Source organism: Hoplias malabaricus, chromosome Y (assembly GCF_029633855.1).
Source record: "Hoplias malabaricus isolate fHopMal1 chromosome Y, fHopMal1.hap1, whole genome shotgun sequence".
NCBI lineage: Eukaryota > Metazoa > Chordata > Actinopteri > Characiformes > Erythrinidae > Hoplias > Hoplias malabaricus.
Genome location: NC_089820.1, coordinates 2,572,633 through 2,588,462, shown reverse-complemented (window position 1 = coordinate 2,588,462; position 15,830 = coordinate 2,572,633). Strand labels below are relative to the sequence as shown.

The following is a 15,830-nucleotide window of genomic DNA, read 5'->3' as shown; positions in this document are numbered from 1 at the left end:
AATAAAAGCTCCTCATTAATCCTGACAGGTCTTTCATTAGATATGTCAACTCTCCACGCCACCGCTGGCTGATCAGACATAACACAGAACACAATCACACGGACAGAACATAGAGAGAAGCACACACGTACGCGTACACACACACACAAACAAAAAGCTATTACAAATGACCAAGGTCAATTCTGCTGGCATGTAAAGCCATTTGTTGACCTTTGGACAATGCCATAGAAGAAATACTTGTGGTTCCTTAAAAGCCCATATTTGAAAAGGTGGGTTGTTCCTAGAACCATTATATTATATTGGAGTTATGAGGGATGATATGTAATGGAAATTTTAGCCACCGACTAATGTCATTCAAAATGCTTAACTGTATAAATAATCACAAAACTGTACAGTATGAGGTTTCTGGTAGGGTATGATAAAGTGTTATTTGAAAGCTATCTTGAAGTAAGAAATTCTGAGCAAAAAAACTATTGCAGTTTCAGTTCAGAGCAAGAAAACATAAGGCTTGGCGTAAAAGCAAGGAGCTAGAGCAAGTGAGGAGAAGAGATGCCATCCTTATAAACCAATGACACACAAAGACTTATTCCTCAACACCATGACAGGTGAACACCAATCCTTGTGTTGCCATGGCAACACTCAGCAAGTTAAACTGAGACTACTATACTTTCCTCTTCCTTCTCTAGCTCACTGTACAGCCCTCCCACTCGCTCTCATTCTTGTACTTCTCTCGCATTTTTTCTTCTGCTGAGCAGCAAGCGTGAAGAAGACATAACCAGAGGCATGCTGCCACTGATGTCATGGTTGTCAGGGTAACAGTGGCGCTGTGATTTGAGACCGGTTCATCATGGGTCATTGGTGTTGCAGGCCAGAAACTGCCTTACTCTTTCTGAATCAAGCAAAAACCTGAATCTACATTTTTGTTTTATCCAAGCTTTTCTTCCAATGTTGTCACTGCCGTGTCCTACACACTATTAAATCTATAGATCTCTCTATACTGCAGAACGTTACCCTCATACACTCTTTAGGACCACAGATGGCATCATCTAGACCAGAACTCGTTTATAAATGAAAGCCTATCTGACAACTTCCCTGTATTCTTGTCAGATTATGAAGCCAACATAGAAGCACTGGGGAAAAAAAAACAAAAACTTTCACACAGAGCAATGCTGATAAATCTTATCTAGTTAAAGCACCATAAAAAGGTAGACACTGCATTTTGGCCTTTGCTAGAGGAAACCGCAATGTGAATAGTGAATGTGTCATGTATTTCAGAAAACACTTAATCTCTTTAAACCAACAGTGTATTAAAAATAAATCTCATCATTATGTGGAATGTAGATCATTGTTGCAGGTAAATAAATTATTATTTTTTAATTAGTACTTTTTCTAGAGCTGTCATTCATTCCTTCATTTTTTTTTTCCCCCGAAACCACTTCAGGGTCATGGTGGGTCCGAAGCCTACCTTGAATCATTGGGCGCAAAACAGGAACACACCTCAGAAGGGGTGTCAGTCCATCACAGGGCATCACACACTCACTCACACATTCACAACAATGGACAATTTTACACAGTCTGTGCACCTAAAGTCCAAGAGCTGCGGGGCTACACGTAGCGCCACTATGCCATCATATACCTTTACTAGCATCATCATATTAATGTTAAATGGCATGATTAACAATATAAACAGTTGTGCAGCATTGCAATTGATAAATATAAATATTATACCCTAATAAATCAGGGTATAAAAAAAATAATAATTTAAAAAAAAGAAAGAAAAAAAGAAAATTTCAACCTAATAGTGGTTTTACCTGGATCATGTAGAGCTGGGCAATCCGGTATTCCTCCACGCTCATGGGCATGGGAATACGATATTCTTTGATTAGCATCCTGGAAAGTGTGAATTGGGAACGTTCAAACAAGGGAGAGAGAGAGAGAGAAAGAGAGAGAGAGGGAGGGAGGGAGGGAGGGGAAGGGGCTGAAGGAGGAGGGAGGGATCCGGGTGTTAAAATGCCACCAAGGTCATGGTTGCCAGAACCTACAGATAACATGACACAAAACAAAAACAAGACAAAACAAACAAATAAGTCTATTAAAAATCAAAAAAATCGCATAAGCCATTTCAAACTAATCCCTGATTACTGAAACATCTTAGTCCACCAAACAAAGCACGCATTGAGAGTTAGTAAGCTTGTTATTAAACACATTTTTTAATCTTGTTATTGAGTTTTTGTACAGTTTTGTGCACTAATATTTATTTAAATTGGACTAAATTCAAATTAAATTAAAATAAAAGCAAATATACAATTTAACAGAATGTGTTTCATAAATGCAGAACATTTAAAGAATGTAGTGAAAATATATTTAAAAGTCAGTTCTCATCACTGTAAAGTTAAATTTTTTTCAGAAAAAAAATGTTATTAGAATAAAAAACAGGTATTAAAAATAAGTAGTGCTTTTATGTATTTTCAAATTCCCAAGTTGTCAACCCTGTATTAGTTGTATTTATCAACGACTCTACTTCTGTATACATCTATACCAAAGTATTAAAAAAACAAGCAAACTGTTTAAAACATTTATAAGTGTACAGTGGTTAGCTGCTTGTAAGGAATTACCTTCAAATTATTAAAATAATAATAATAAAAAAAAACACTAAGTAATTACTAAACACTAAGTTTTATTTCTTGGTGAACACTTCTAAATTGTCTTGTAGTGTTCAAACTTTTGTGTGTGTGTGTGTGTGCGCATGTATTTTCTGGACAGCTGTATGGCATTATATAATAAACATCATACCCTGGCTTTTGGCATGTATAACTTAGCTGAAGCAGATATCAGATCAAGATTGCACAAAGAAAAAGAAGGCAGGAGCTTCAGTCACCATGACTGCTCAACTGACATGTGACTGAGCAGGAACCGTGACAGTGAGATCTGCATTTAGGTCAATGGGTAAGACTTCTTGTTTCAAAGCACACAGCCAGTGAGCGTGAAGTTTATGGGTTAATGCAAATGTTAATATGTTCTTGTTGTATACTTCTGCACAAGTTGAAATACTATACTGTTCTTTAAATATGTGCCTTTACATACTTCTTCCAGAATAAATACACTAAACGCACGTTAAAGCCATGTTTTCTACAACTTAAAAAAGAATAATATTCTGTATCAATCCAAAGAAAATGAACCCAGAGGAAATAAATAAATAAATAAATAAATATAAAGCTTCAAATACCCTTAAAAATGCATCTCAAAACTACAGAATTTGTGGTAGAATACTTCAATCAACACATCTGCAACACAACTCATTGCTTAATAAAGTTATTGCCTACTATACTCTTGCATTTTTGGCAGGCGATTAAACAAATGTATATGACCTCAGACCTGATATCCTCTGGCTGATGGTAGATTCTGGATCATGAGGGGCAGAATTCTCTATATTCTCACAAGACTGTATAGAAATTCTCCCTTTAGGCAGTTTCGGTTTCTTTGTGCCTGTATGCCAACTCTCAGTGTTTTAAAAGACTTTTATAGTGCTTCAACTGGGGGCCAGAGAAAACAGTCACATGCACAGTCCGTAAAATGGATTAATTTGTAGGCACCACAAAACTACACAAAGGGATAAGGAGTTTGTGGGAGGAGTTACTTGAATACATGGAATAATTATAAAAAATAATTACTAATGCTTTGTTTACTAAAAACATACCAGAATCTCTTCTGCAGATTTATGAAATAATTAAACAGTGACACAAAATCTTTGCACTGTTTTAGCTCTCCGTATGCGGTGAAACAGACCATTATGGGCGTTTTATATATATTTATATATATATTTAATTTTTTTTTTTACACATATAACTTTCTTCTCATGACAATCTTTGCACTTGTGCAAAATGCTTCTTATGAATGTGAAAATCCATCTTTTATTATTTATTACACAGCAGGAAATACATATTTAATGAACGTTGAAAGATGAATCATTCATTGTCTGTAACCGCTTATCCAGTTCAGGGTCGTGGTGCGTCTGGAGCCTACCCAGAATCATTGGGAGCAAGGGAGGAACACACCCTGAAGGGGGCGCCTATGTCCTTCACAGGGCGACACACACTCACATTCACACCTACTAACACTTCTGTGTCACCAAACTCCTCACAGACAGTCACCCAGCGCGGGACTTGAACCCACAACCTCCAGGTCCCTGGAGCTATGCGTCTGCAACACTACCTGCTGAGCCACCGTGCCGCTCTGCAATATTAATAAAAAAGAAAAAAACATTTTGATTTGTTTTTATTAATCTTTTGCATCTAAATAAAATTAAGTCATATTGCTGCTTCTTTTATGTTGTAATGGAAAACATAGCACACAAATCTCTAAGTCTACATTATGATACAGCTGAAAATGCCCAATCAGGACATTCATTGCATTCCATCTGAGTTAATGGAGACATGACAAATTCTCTTAATGTCCTAAAACTTGCTTTTCCATGCGTTCATATCATCACAACTGGACTACTGCAACTCCCTTCTGATCGGCATCCCAGACAAAACCATCCGTCCCCTTCAGTATGTCCAAAATTCAGCTGCAATGAGTTTAACTTATGCCAAAAAAGATCCACTCATATAACATCAATCCTGTTTCAGTTATACTGGCTACTTGTTAGATGACATATTCAATTTAATTTACTCCTGTTAACATACAAATCCTTACATGGTTAAACATCCCCCATACTCTCCTGCTCAAACACTTAAGCGGTGGTCTTGTTACTGTCCCAGAATCCTTGCTGGTCACGGCATGACTCCCAAACTATGGAACACATTCCCACAGTGTCTTTGCTTCTATCCCTCATTCTCCTCCTTTAAAGCTGAGTTTAGAACTTATATATATATATATATATATATATATTTTTTTTTTACAATATTTTCATCTGTCTCCCCTCTTTAATGAAACATTTCCCCCCATTTTGAATTGTAAATGACCTTGCATATGCGAAAGGTGCTTTATAAAGTAAACTGGAATATTATTTTTATATAAGGTGGAAGAGTGTTAAAGTTCAGTTGTGTAACATTTTACCCCATAAAACAGACCAGACCACTCATTTGTTGCTTACAACACAGAGGTATTAACTGGCTCCATGTGACTTTTATTATACACCTTCTTACACACATTTGCATATACTTTCACCAGTTTAAAACTTTAAGCTCTATTAAGGATTAATGACATCAGCAACAGTGACATGAGTTCAAAGAAAGAAAGAAAGAAAGAAAAAGAATAAGAGAGAAAAAGAAAAAAAGAAAGAAAGAAAGAGAGAAAGAAAGAAAAAGAGAGAAAGAAAGAAAAAGAGAAAAAAAGAAAGAAAGAGAGAAAGAAAAAGAGAAAAAGAAAGAAAGAAAGAGAGAAAGAAAAAGAGTAAGAAAGAAAGAAAGAAAGAAAAAGAGAAAAAGAAAGAAAAAGAAAGAGAGAAAAAGAGAAAAAGAAAGAAAGAAAGAGAGAAAAAGAAAGAAAGAGAAAGAAAAAGAAAGAAAGAGAGAAAGAAAGAAAGAGAGAAAGAAAGAAAAAGAGAAAAAGAAAGAAATAAAGAAAGAAAGAAACAAACAAACAAACCCAAAGTGTACTCCGGATCCGAGTGTTAGCTAAAACTCTGCCTTACAGAGTTCTCACCCAAAACCCCCATGCCACAAGATTATTTGCAGTACTGCTATATAAAAGATACTTTTCCTTAGAGAAATGTACAAGTCATCTGGTGAATCTGGGGTTATATCTTCCTTTATTCCTTCAGTGCCCTTTTAGAGCTCTTCTTGCTAAATGCAGTCTTGTAGATGGGACAGCACATACAAAGAACACCATGCTAGTCTCAAAATAACTGGACTCTTGGAAAGTTTTGGGAGGTAAAATTAGGCTAGAGTGGTCAAAGTGGCAGAGCAGAGGAGGGTGAGTGGGCAGAAAAGGCAAGGCAGATACAGAGCCTCATCTCCCAAAAGCAAGGGTATGAGTGTGCATGTTTATTAGTGTATGTAGGGCTGGGTAATACAACAGGGTGCCAATATAATCTTTATGAATTACATCACAATATACTTTTCTGGCTACTGTATAATGGATATCAAGTATTTTCTAGATCACTGAACAACTGCACGTATCATATTAACAATTCATGATATTAAAGAGGATGTTTATGATTGTGGAGAACCGCTGTTCTCTCTCATTTGTTTACATTCAAAAGCTCTGAATCTTTTAAGGTGGAATGGTATGTTTGAGTGAAAATAACGACAGTTGTTTTTAACGTGGCTTAAGCTGAACTTGTCTGTAGGTTACCACAGAAACACATTTGTAACTAGAGCCGTTTAGTTTTGTTGCATTTTCAGCAATGCAGTTAGTTATTCCACTTTAGGAAATCTGAAACAAAATAATAAGTCAATATTACTCACATATGAAGCAGGGACAGAGCAATATCCTTTTCTCTACTGTGAGCAGAGAGAGAGAGAGAAAGCCTAGTGTACCAGGCAGAGACAGTTTGTTTTTCACCCATTTACTGACACCAGGACTTTGTAAACACATTAGACTGGTTTCAAGCACACACTCAGCTAACGATGAGGAAACATTCTCAGTGTTTTACAAAAAGTTTTTTTTGAACATCGTCTTTGAGAGTAACTATAATTATCTTCAAAGAAATTTTATCTGACAGACAAACACACCTCTCTCTTTCACTCTATTTCTCTGTTTACATAAATGATGACTACATAATAAAACTCTTATCACTCATAATACACACTGGACCGTTATTACAACCATAAAATGTAACTTTGGTGGTACTCTAGCCGTTAAAACCACAGCATCTGACAGAAAAGCACTTATTACCAGAATCAAGGTCTAATGCTAGAAAGTGAGCTAAAGTTAGCAGGCACTACCACTTGCACATCTGTAACTCTCAAAAAACTGATTATAACACTCTCCTCAACAAATCTTGTGTTCCACCAACACAAAGTGTAATATTTTAATCCACACAGCAACCAGAAAAAAGCACTTATTACCAGAATCGATGTCTAACACGAAAAAGTGAACTAATCCAAACTAAACTAAAATTAGCAACCACAAACCCTGGCTCACTGCACAGTAACTCTCAAAAAACTGATTATAACACTTTCATCTACAAATCGTATCACTAACTAACACTGCTACACATGAAAAAAGGGCAGCAAATACTTACTACTTCAAATTGTGTCCTCATTGCTGTTTCAGCTCACACTACCGTGAAAATTCAGTCCAGTATTAACTTTTGTACGGCCCTTCGTTCTAGCTCTCTATTTTTCTCCTCCATACTCTCTCTGCCATATAATGTCAGTACCGAGCCATTTTCTTCTTTTAGCTAACCAAACACCAGTGAAATTTATGCATTTCTTGCGAGAGCCCTCCGTCCCATGATTCAAAAGTTGTCCAGTAAACCAGCAGAGGACCTAACATAGCAGACACAGAGGTTCTATTCTTTCCATTACCTGTCTGTGGAACATTACAATCATTTAGAAGCTGTCATTTTAATGTAGAAATACAACAGTGTTCCTTAATATAGAATATGGTACAATTACGTTCCCTAACTAAATGCACTAAATATGTGCCATTGAGGGTACTACCGTGACAGTGACAGTTTTTTTTTCCCTGAGAGTGTAGACATACTCAATACAGAACATACAAGAACAATGCAACAAGTTTAAACAAGTGGAGGAATGAGTTGTATAGAAAAAAAGGGAAAAGACTGGTATTTAACTGTGATTAGAAGGCTGAAAACCAGCAAGATGCTGTGGATGCTCAGAGGGTCTTTGTACCAGAGTTGTGACGCTATGTTACTGAAACATCTGCCATATATTTTATTTATAAAGCACATTTTTAAAACAACATATGTTGACCAAAGTGTTGTCCAGTAATAAACAGGCAAGACATACACAAAAACAAACAAAACACAACGTTAACTCTCTACTAGGGATGTCACGATTATGAAATTTGAACTGACGATTATTTATCATACAAGTAATTGTGATTAACAATTTAATTATCTGTTTTTTTACACCCCCAGTATTTTAATAGGCCTTTATGCTTAATGATAACATAATAATGTACACAAACTTATGGTAAAGAACGGCAGTTTATTGAACATCCATTCATTCATTGTCTGTAGCCGCTTATCCAGTTCAGGGTCGCAGTGGGTCCAGAGCCTACCTCGAATCATTGGGCGCAAGGCGGGAATACACCCTGAAGGGGGCACCAGTCCTTCACAGGGCAGTTTATTGAACAGTTTATTCATAAAGGTTTTCTAAAGATATTTGCCCCTTGTCCTGTTTTTAATTAAAATTGTATGTTTGAAAACGATATTTGCAAATTCTCAAAATAAACAAAACAAATCAAATGTACTATGGCTTAAACAACTGTTATTTACTGGCTTGGCATATTCTGGGCAAGGAATACGAAGGCTATATTCACACAGCAGGTAAAGAGGCCCAGTCATACGTGACACGAATGTTTCGTTCATGTGGCTGTGTGAAAAGCACAAATCACAGATTTGGGCCAATTTCATATGATCCATGTCCATCTGTGGAAAATCGACTCTGTCTGAAAGGCCAGGTCGGAATTCATGTGACTTTTATGTCACTCCGGCTGCTGAGAATAATCTCTGGACTATTATCCAAAGCATTTTTTTATTAATTTGAGATGTTTAGGAGGTGGAAATGGCCAGGTCAAAAGATTTCTGTTTTGTAAAAAAAAATCCTGGGAAAAGAAAAACCTGTAAAAATTCAGGATTCAGTGTGGCGTTTAGTTGTAGCGTTTAAAGTAAAATGATAAACTCATCATCGCTCCATCTACATAATCCACTTATTCTAATTCTTCCAGCATCTTCCCCTGATTTCAGAACACTGACAGAAAACGCATGGACTTGGCGTGAAGGTTCCACTGCATTAAAAAATCCCTGCGTTTCCCTTGTGCTTCTGAGCCCCCCATAGCGCAGGGTCATAAATTCCACAGGCCCTCGTGTTCTTTCAATTAGATATTACTGCTTCTTTTACAAACACACAAAATAATCGAGAAATTCATGTTAAATCACAAAGATACTGGTTACAAGTCCATAACAAAAAAAATAAATAAATCAAAAATTAAATGTTCGTAACAAAAGAAAAAAAAATTATTTTAATATTCCAATTTCACCACCCCAGTTATGACAATTACATTATTGTCCATCACTCCTGCTTACTGCAATGGCTGTGTATGAGAGAAAACAGCTTTACCTTACATAATATTTATAGTCTGTTGCTACTTTTGTAAAGATTTGTATTTTCTTGCACTACACTGACGTAAATAAACAAATAAATAATTTAACACAATTTTGCCAGAGACTGCACTAGCTGCACAATAATTAGATTAAATGACTAATCAAAAAAAAGAATCGTTAGATTAATCTATAAATAAAATTAATTGTTAGGTGCAGCCCTAGTCCAACTTAATATCACTGTCTATAATTATGCCAAGATTATTAGCATAAGGTCTTACATAACATAAGTCCATATAGGGGGCCTCAGTGACACTACTGAGTCCAAACATCAACAGTTCAGTTTTAATTTTATTGAAGTTTAAACAATCTGAAGCTATCCAAACTTTAATGTCCTCTAGACAGTCTAGAAGTCATTTTAAGTATTTAGTATCTTAAGCTAGTAGCTTTGGGTATCATCTGCATACATATGAAAGGAGATACCATATTTCCTCAGAATATCCCCCAAGGGAAGTATGTACAATGAAAATAAAACTGGCCCAAGAATGGAACCCTGGGGAGCCCTACATGTGAGAGGTGCTGAGGAGGATACAACATTACCAATGCTGACAGAGAAACTCCTGTCAGACAGATGAGATCTAAACCATTTCAAAGCGGTGCCTTGAATACCAACACATTGCTCCGATCAAAATATAAGGATGCTGTGGTCCTCCGTGTCAAAAGCAGCAGTTGGGTCTAAAAGCATAAGAATGGCAGAATCCCCTGATCAGTAATTAATAAATGAATTAATAACTATTTTAACGGTGCAGTTTCAGTGCAATGAAGGGGTTTAAAAAAAAACCTGGAAGACGTCTAGGATACCATTTCCATCTAAAATATTTTGCAGCTGCAAATATACAACTTTCTCCAAATTTTTTTTAAAGCAAAATGGGAGCTTGGAAATGGGTCTAAAATTAGAAACCACTGAAGAATCTAAATTAGATTTTTTTAAATCAAAGGTTGCACCACTGCACGCTTAAATTCAGCTGGCACAAATGCTGATGCAACGCTGCTGTTCACAATGGCATGGATGTTTAACCCAATAGTGTCAAAAATATCTTTAAGAAAATGTGGACGGAGAACATCTGTAGGAGAATCTGAAGGTTTCAAATGAATAACTTCCTTTAAAAGAGTGTGTCAAACTGGTTTAAAACAGCAGGGCAAGTGACTATAATGGATGGGTCATAAGAAGGAAGTATAATAGAAGGTCTAATATTAGAGACTTTGTCTACAAAAAAAAGGGTAAAATCCTTTCACAGTTGTCCAAAGAAATATCAGGACAATGAGATCTAAATCTGGATCTCTATGTGTACAACTTGGAGATGACAAGAAAATCCTGATTAGAATATCTGAGAGTGTAGGCCAGGGTGTAAGGGTTGAGTAACTCATAAGAGCTTGTTGAATACAAGTAGCAACTGATACTGGGGATGATATGGGCACTTAGTCTGATGTACTCGCCCTGATTTTTGAATATGTTGTAATCTAGCAATGGTTGTGGAGGTTAGGCTAATATCAAGGGCATCGCAGTAATCAATTTGAGAGGTTCTATACAGAACAATCACTGAATTAGGAACACCTACCACGTATCTTCGCTCAATGTCAGCTCCACTGACCAAACAGGAGCACTTTGTAGTTCTATAGTTACATGCTGTAGTCCACCTGTTTCTCTGCAAACATTCTTATCCCCAATTCACCCTCTGTTTCCATGGTCAGGACACCCACAGAGCAGGTATTTGGGTGGTGGATCATTCTCAGTGTTGTAGTGACACTGGCATGGTGGCAGTGTTAGTGTGTGTTATACTGGTATAAGTGGATCAGACAGAGCAGTGCTCTTTGAGTTTTTAAAACTCAATTTTACTCAATGTCCTACTCAATGTCCTTGTAGACGTAAAGTCTGAGACAGTGGTGCACAGTTTGTGCTGGTCGTCCTCTAGTCCGTTGGCACAGGCTGCCACCCACAGGATGCTGTTGGCTGGATATTTTTGGTTGAGAGGCTATTTTCTATTCAGCGGTGACACAGAGGTGGTTAAAATCTCCAGCAGCACCGCTGTGTCTGATCTACTCGTACCATCACAACACAAACTAATATCACCTCCACCATGTCAGTACTCCTGTATGGTCAGTGAAGCTAATAAAATGGACAATGAGTGTAGATTCAAGGTTAGCGTTCCTAATGCAGTGATCAATCAGAGTATTTACAGTGACCATTTGGAGCCAACTAATAATAATAACTAATAAGACTAAAATCTGAATGCAAATTTAAGTTTTAAATCATAAATACAGGCATCTATTAAGCTTGTGGCACAGTAGTACCACTAAAAATCCTGATGTATATCTGCATATCATCAGCAAAGCAGTGAAAACTAAGACTGGTGTTGGATAACATGACCTAGAGGAAGCATGCACATTTTGAAGAGAAGAGGGCGAATGACAGATCCTTGAGGGATAATTTTAAGTTAAAGGAGCAATGTGTTTCAGTAGAGAGATTAAATAATACGATAGGAGATCTCTGACACAGAAGGCAAGAGATGGGAGATCAGTGCATGTCGTACCGATGCCAGAACAATGGGAAAGAAGGATTTAATGCCAGACTTTATTCAAACTGAGCTGAGATGAGAAGGCTTAGAATAAATAGTAAGAGAACCAGAGCCTGTAATGAGTAAAAAAAGCTCATTAGTAACTAGAGAGCATGTTCAGTGCTGCGAAAGTATAGAAAACCCGATTGAAAATTCTCAGAACATTTATTAGATTTGAAGTGGGCCTGCAATTGAGAGGCAATAACTTTTTCTACAACTAACCCTAACCCTAGCAAATAAATGAAATGAAGAAATGAAAAAAGAAATGAAGATTGCAAATGGGTTTGTAAATAGATCAATATAGACCAAAAGCTCAAAAAAGTACTTAAAATTAAAATGTGTCATGGCATATGCTTTACACAATCAGCGTGAGTACTTCACAACCGCTCAAGAGTTCTTCCATTAAAGGACTTGTTTAAATTTTCCTTAAGCAGTGTTTACTCTCATTTCAACTGTACTGTAAACACATATCCAACCCAGCAGAAAAATCTGCATATGAATTCATTTAGCTTTCATCGAACATGCATGGTCATAAAACATTCTGAACACTTTCCTTACTATAACCACAAAACTCAACCAAAACTCAAGCCATAGACAGCAGACCTATCCTAAATATTTTCATACAGCCCTAAAACTGGCTTAGTTGAAATAATCTTCTCACATGCACTGGAAATTCTAAGAATACATCTGCACTCGTTCTAAAAATACAGACTGCCCTCTCTGAGGCAGCAACAGAAAATGGGGACATAACCAGGACAAAAATGAAACACAGCTTGTGTGTGTGATCTTTTTATGTTGGAATGTTGATGGGGCGCTCTATTAGGGAGCACAGAACTACAAGGCACAGCTAGAAGTTAAACCCCTAATTAGCATTCTGGATCTGCATGTCTAAATCACATCACAACTCAAACTGTGCCAAGTAATATCTTTAAATATCATATTAAACTATAAAATGCATATATATATATATATATATATATATATATATATATATATATATATATATATATATATATATATATATATAATGTATTTTACATGCATTAACTCAAGGTATGTTAACCGCAAATGTTCACATATTTTTGTCTACATATGAATAAAGAGGGGAAACTTCTCTGTTGATCAGTCTCTCTTTTTGCTCTTAGAGTAATGAGAATTTACCTCAAATATATTTGTTTTGCCAAGTAAACCCCACCTTGGATTACCGACTATGAGGAGTTTGGTGTGTTCTCCCCATGTTTGCATGGGTTTATTCCGGGTGCTTAAGTTTCCACCACCATGTGAGTGTCACTGCATTGCTGGGACTGATCCACCACCAAAATCATTCCTGCTCTGTGGTGGTTTTGACCATTGAAGGACAAGGGGAAAGGGGGCTAGCAATGTATGCAGCGCAACAGATGGACAACCATAATTGTAGAACTACAAAGTTCTCCTTTCTGGTCAGTGAAGCTGAGGGAGGGGACAGTGTGTGTGGAAACAAGGCGTTGGTCATAATGTTATGGTTGATCGTGTATGTGCGTGACTGTGACATCATCAATGGCAGTTAAGATTTGAATCTGAAATGCAGTTTGAACGAAGTGTGTAGTTGCGCGTTTTGGGCTGTATTAATTACTGAAAACTGAAGAATAATAATAATAAAATATAAAAAAAAATGAGGAATAACAATATAGTGCTTTTCAAGAACTATAAATGTAAACTAACCGATGGTAAACTACTATAAATTAAAAAATGTAATTAATAAAAGAACAGCAGATGTAAGAAACCTAGCCTGAAGTATTAGCGCATATATGTTTATATGTGGTGTAAAAGACCTGAAAATATCAGCATAATAAAATAAAAATATACATGAAATGTAAATGTATTTAGACAGATATTATGCACTATCAGATGTAGATGAGGGGAGTACCTAAAATCCCTGCAACCACTGTAATGAGTCTAAATTTATCCAATGTGGACACCCATTCATCCACAAACATTGCCGAAAGGTGTATTATTAACAGGCACAGTCATGCAATCTCCACAGAAAAACATTTGCAGGAGAATAGGTCAGGGCTTAATGACTTTATAAATGTCATGTTTAAAAATGCTCAGAGCATGGCCACTGAATGCTGAAGCATATAGATCTGATGGCCAGAATCCCACAGTCTTTTGGCAATGTACTGTACTTGTTAGCACTTCCAAATGTGATTAAACAAATATGCACATTGTTACAGCATTTATATCAACAATTCTACTGTGTTTCTCCATTTATGTAACAACTTGTGTTTTATTTGGTTTTTGTCGAGTTTTATTTATAAGTGCTGTTCTTCTTATGTTAACCGTATAAAGCGTGGCATACTATGACCTTTTTTAGGCACAAAAACATTAGTGTGCTGAGTAGGCTGCTATGCCATTTATGACCAGTGAGTTGTAACATAATTACAGCAGAGGTCAGGTGACTAACTGGATGTACTGAAATGAAGACTTGTAACCCATGTCAGTTTCACTGGTCTCTTTCAGGACCAACCTATTTATGACTCCATCTGACATTAAACGTAATAATATATACACTGTGTGTGCAATAATTTAGCAGACTATACTATTCAAGCCTCCGGTTCAACATATAAGAAACATTATTATTTAGTTCTATGCAATTAGGAATTAGTTATATGCAAAACACTATTGTACATCATAATGAGAAGAATCTGTCAGTGGTGACCATGAGCAGCTGAAGTCTAGTATTAAGACAGCACGGGCAAAGATTCCATTTGCAATACTTCAGAATATCATCAAAAAAGTGTAATTAAAAGATGGTGATCAGTGAAAATTATGACATTTTTATTCAGTGTGTTGCTTGCATTAAACTGAATATGTGTTTATCTTCATAAAATACAACCAAGCAGATCAGTCAAAACATTGTTAATCTTTGTAAATGTACTTGTATTATTTAAATAGAAGTTCAGCACAATTAACAAACCACAGATTCTTGTTATTAATGCAGTTTACAAATAAATCACAACTCTTCCAGAAAAGGGGCTTGTATAACACTCTGCTAAGCAGCTTTGCAAACTTCAACTACATATTTCAACCGATTAAACTCTTGAAAGGCCCTTTAAATGTACCACAAATCATTCAATTCCAAAGATATCTTTTCTATCTAACCCTGTAACAGGAACTGATCTTGAAATTTTGCTGGAACTATGAAGAAGTATGGATTTGAGAGAGAAGCAAAAAAAAAAAAAATAAAAATAAAAAAAAAAAAAATAAAAAAAAAAAACCTCTGCTAAAAAGTAAGCTTCTAAACATCATGCACTGACCGTAAATGAGGATTTTTAACGATGTGGGTAGCTGCTCAGCATCCACGCAGTGAATACAGTCAAAAGGCAGAAGGCTCAGAAAAGAGAGTTCTGTGCAACAGGGAGAAAAGCCCTTATGTAACTCACAGAAATAGCTCAAGAAGTGGAAAATAACTGAGGATCACATAACCATTCCATATTTTGGAAAAATCAATGCATCAACAACTGCAATGTACAGTACATTCTGAATGTTAAATGCAGAGAGTACGAGGGGGCCTTGTAAATGTGACTAGCTATATGACTAATTTGTATCTTTTATTTTTATAGTGTGCACAAACCTTAACACATTTCCTTGCTCAAAATCCTACGATCAATCTTCATGTATTATTTTTCTATAACTGGTTTGTATTTTATCATTTATAATGGCAAATAAAAAACATGATTACCAATATGTTAAACAAAAATAGATTTAAAAAATGAGTATAAAAAATGTAATTGAATTTGATAAATACATTTAAAAACACAGAAATATAGAACTACCAGAAATGTGTTTGCATAATTTGTCAATCTATACTTTATTAGTACACAAGGAAAGCTTTTTTTAATCATTTGTTATTCTACAAATTTCCCCCAAAACAAAATGTACTTAATTAATCACACCTGTGAAAATCAAGTTTATTTTATTTTTTTAGCCATGTTAACAGG

General features: G+C 36.0%; 1 protein-coding gene across 6 annotated transcripts in view; it reads right to left on the bottom strand.

The window, feature by feature from the left end:
- The window catches only part of LOC136678120 (membrane-associated phosphatidylinositol transfer protein 2-like), a 91,006-nt gene that overhangs the window by 48,432 nt on the left and 26,744 nt on the right, over positions 1–15,830 (bottom strand). For all 6 annotated transcript variants that reach the window (XM_066655987.1, XM_066655982.1, XM_066655983.1 and 3 more), the window contains exon 3: positions 1,812–2,038. In XM_066655987.1, coding sequence (XP_066512084.1) covers positions 1,812–1,889 — 78 coding nt within the window. In that variant the 5' untranslated portion in view covers positions 1,890–2,038. The remainder of the gene's footprint in view (positions 1–1,811; positions 2,039–15,830) is intronic.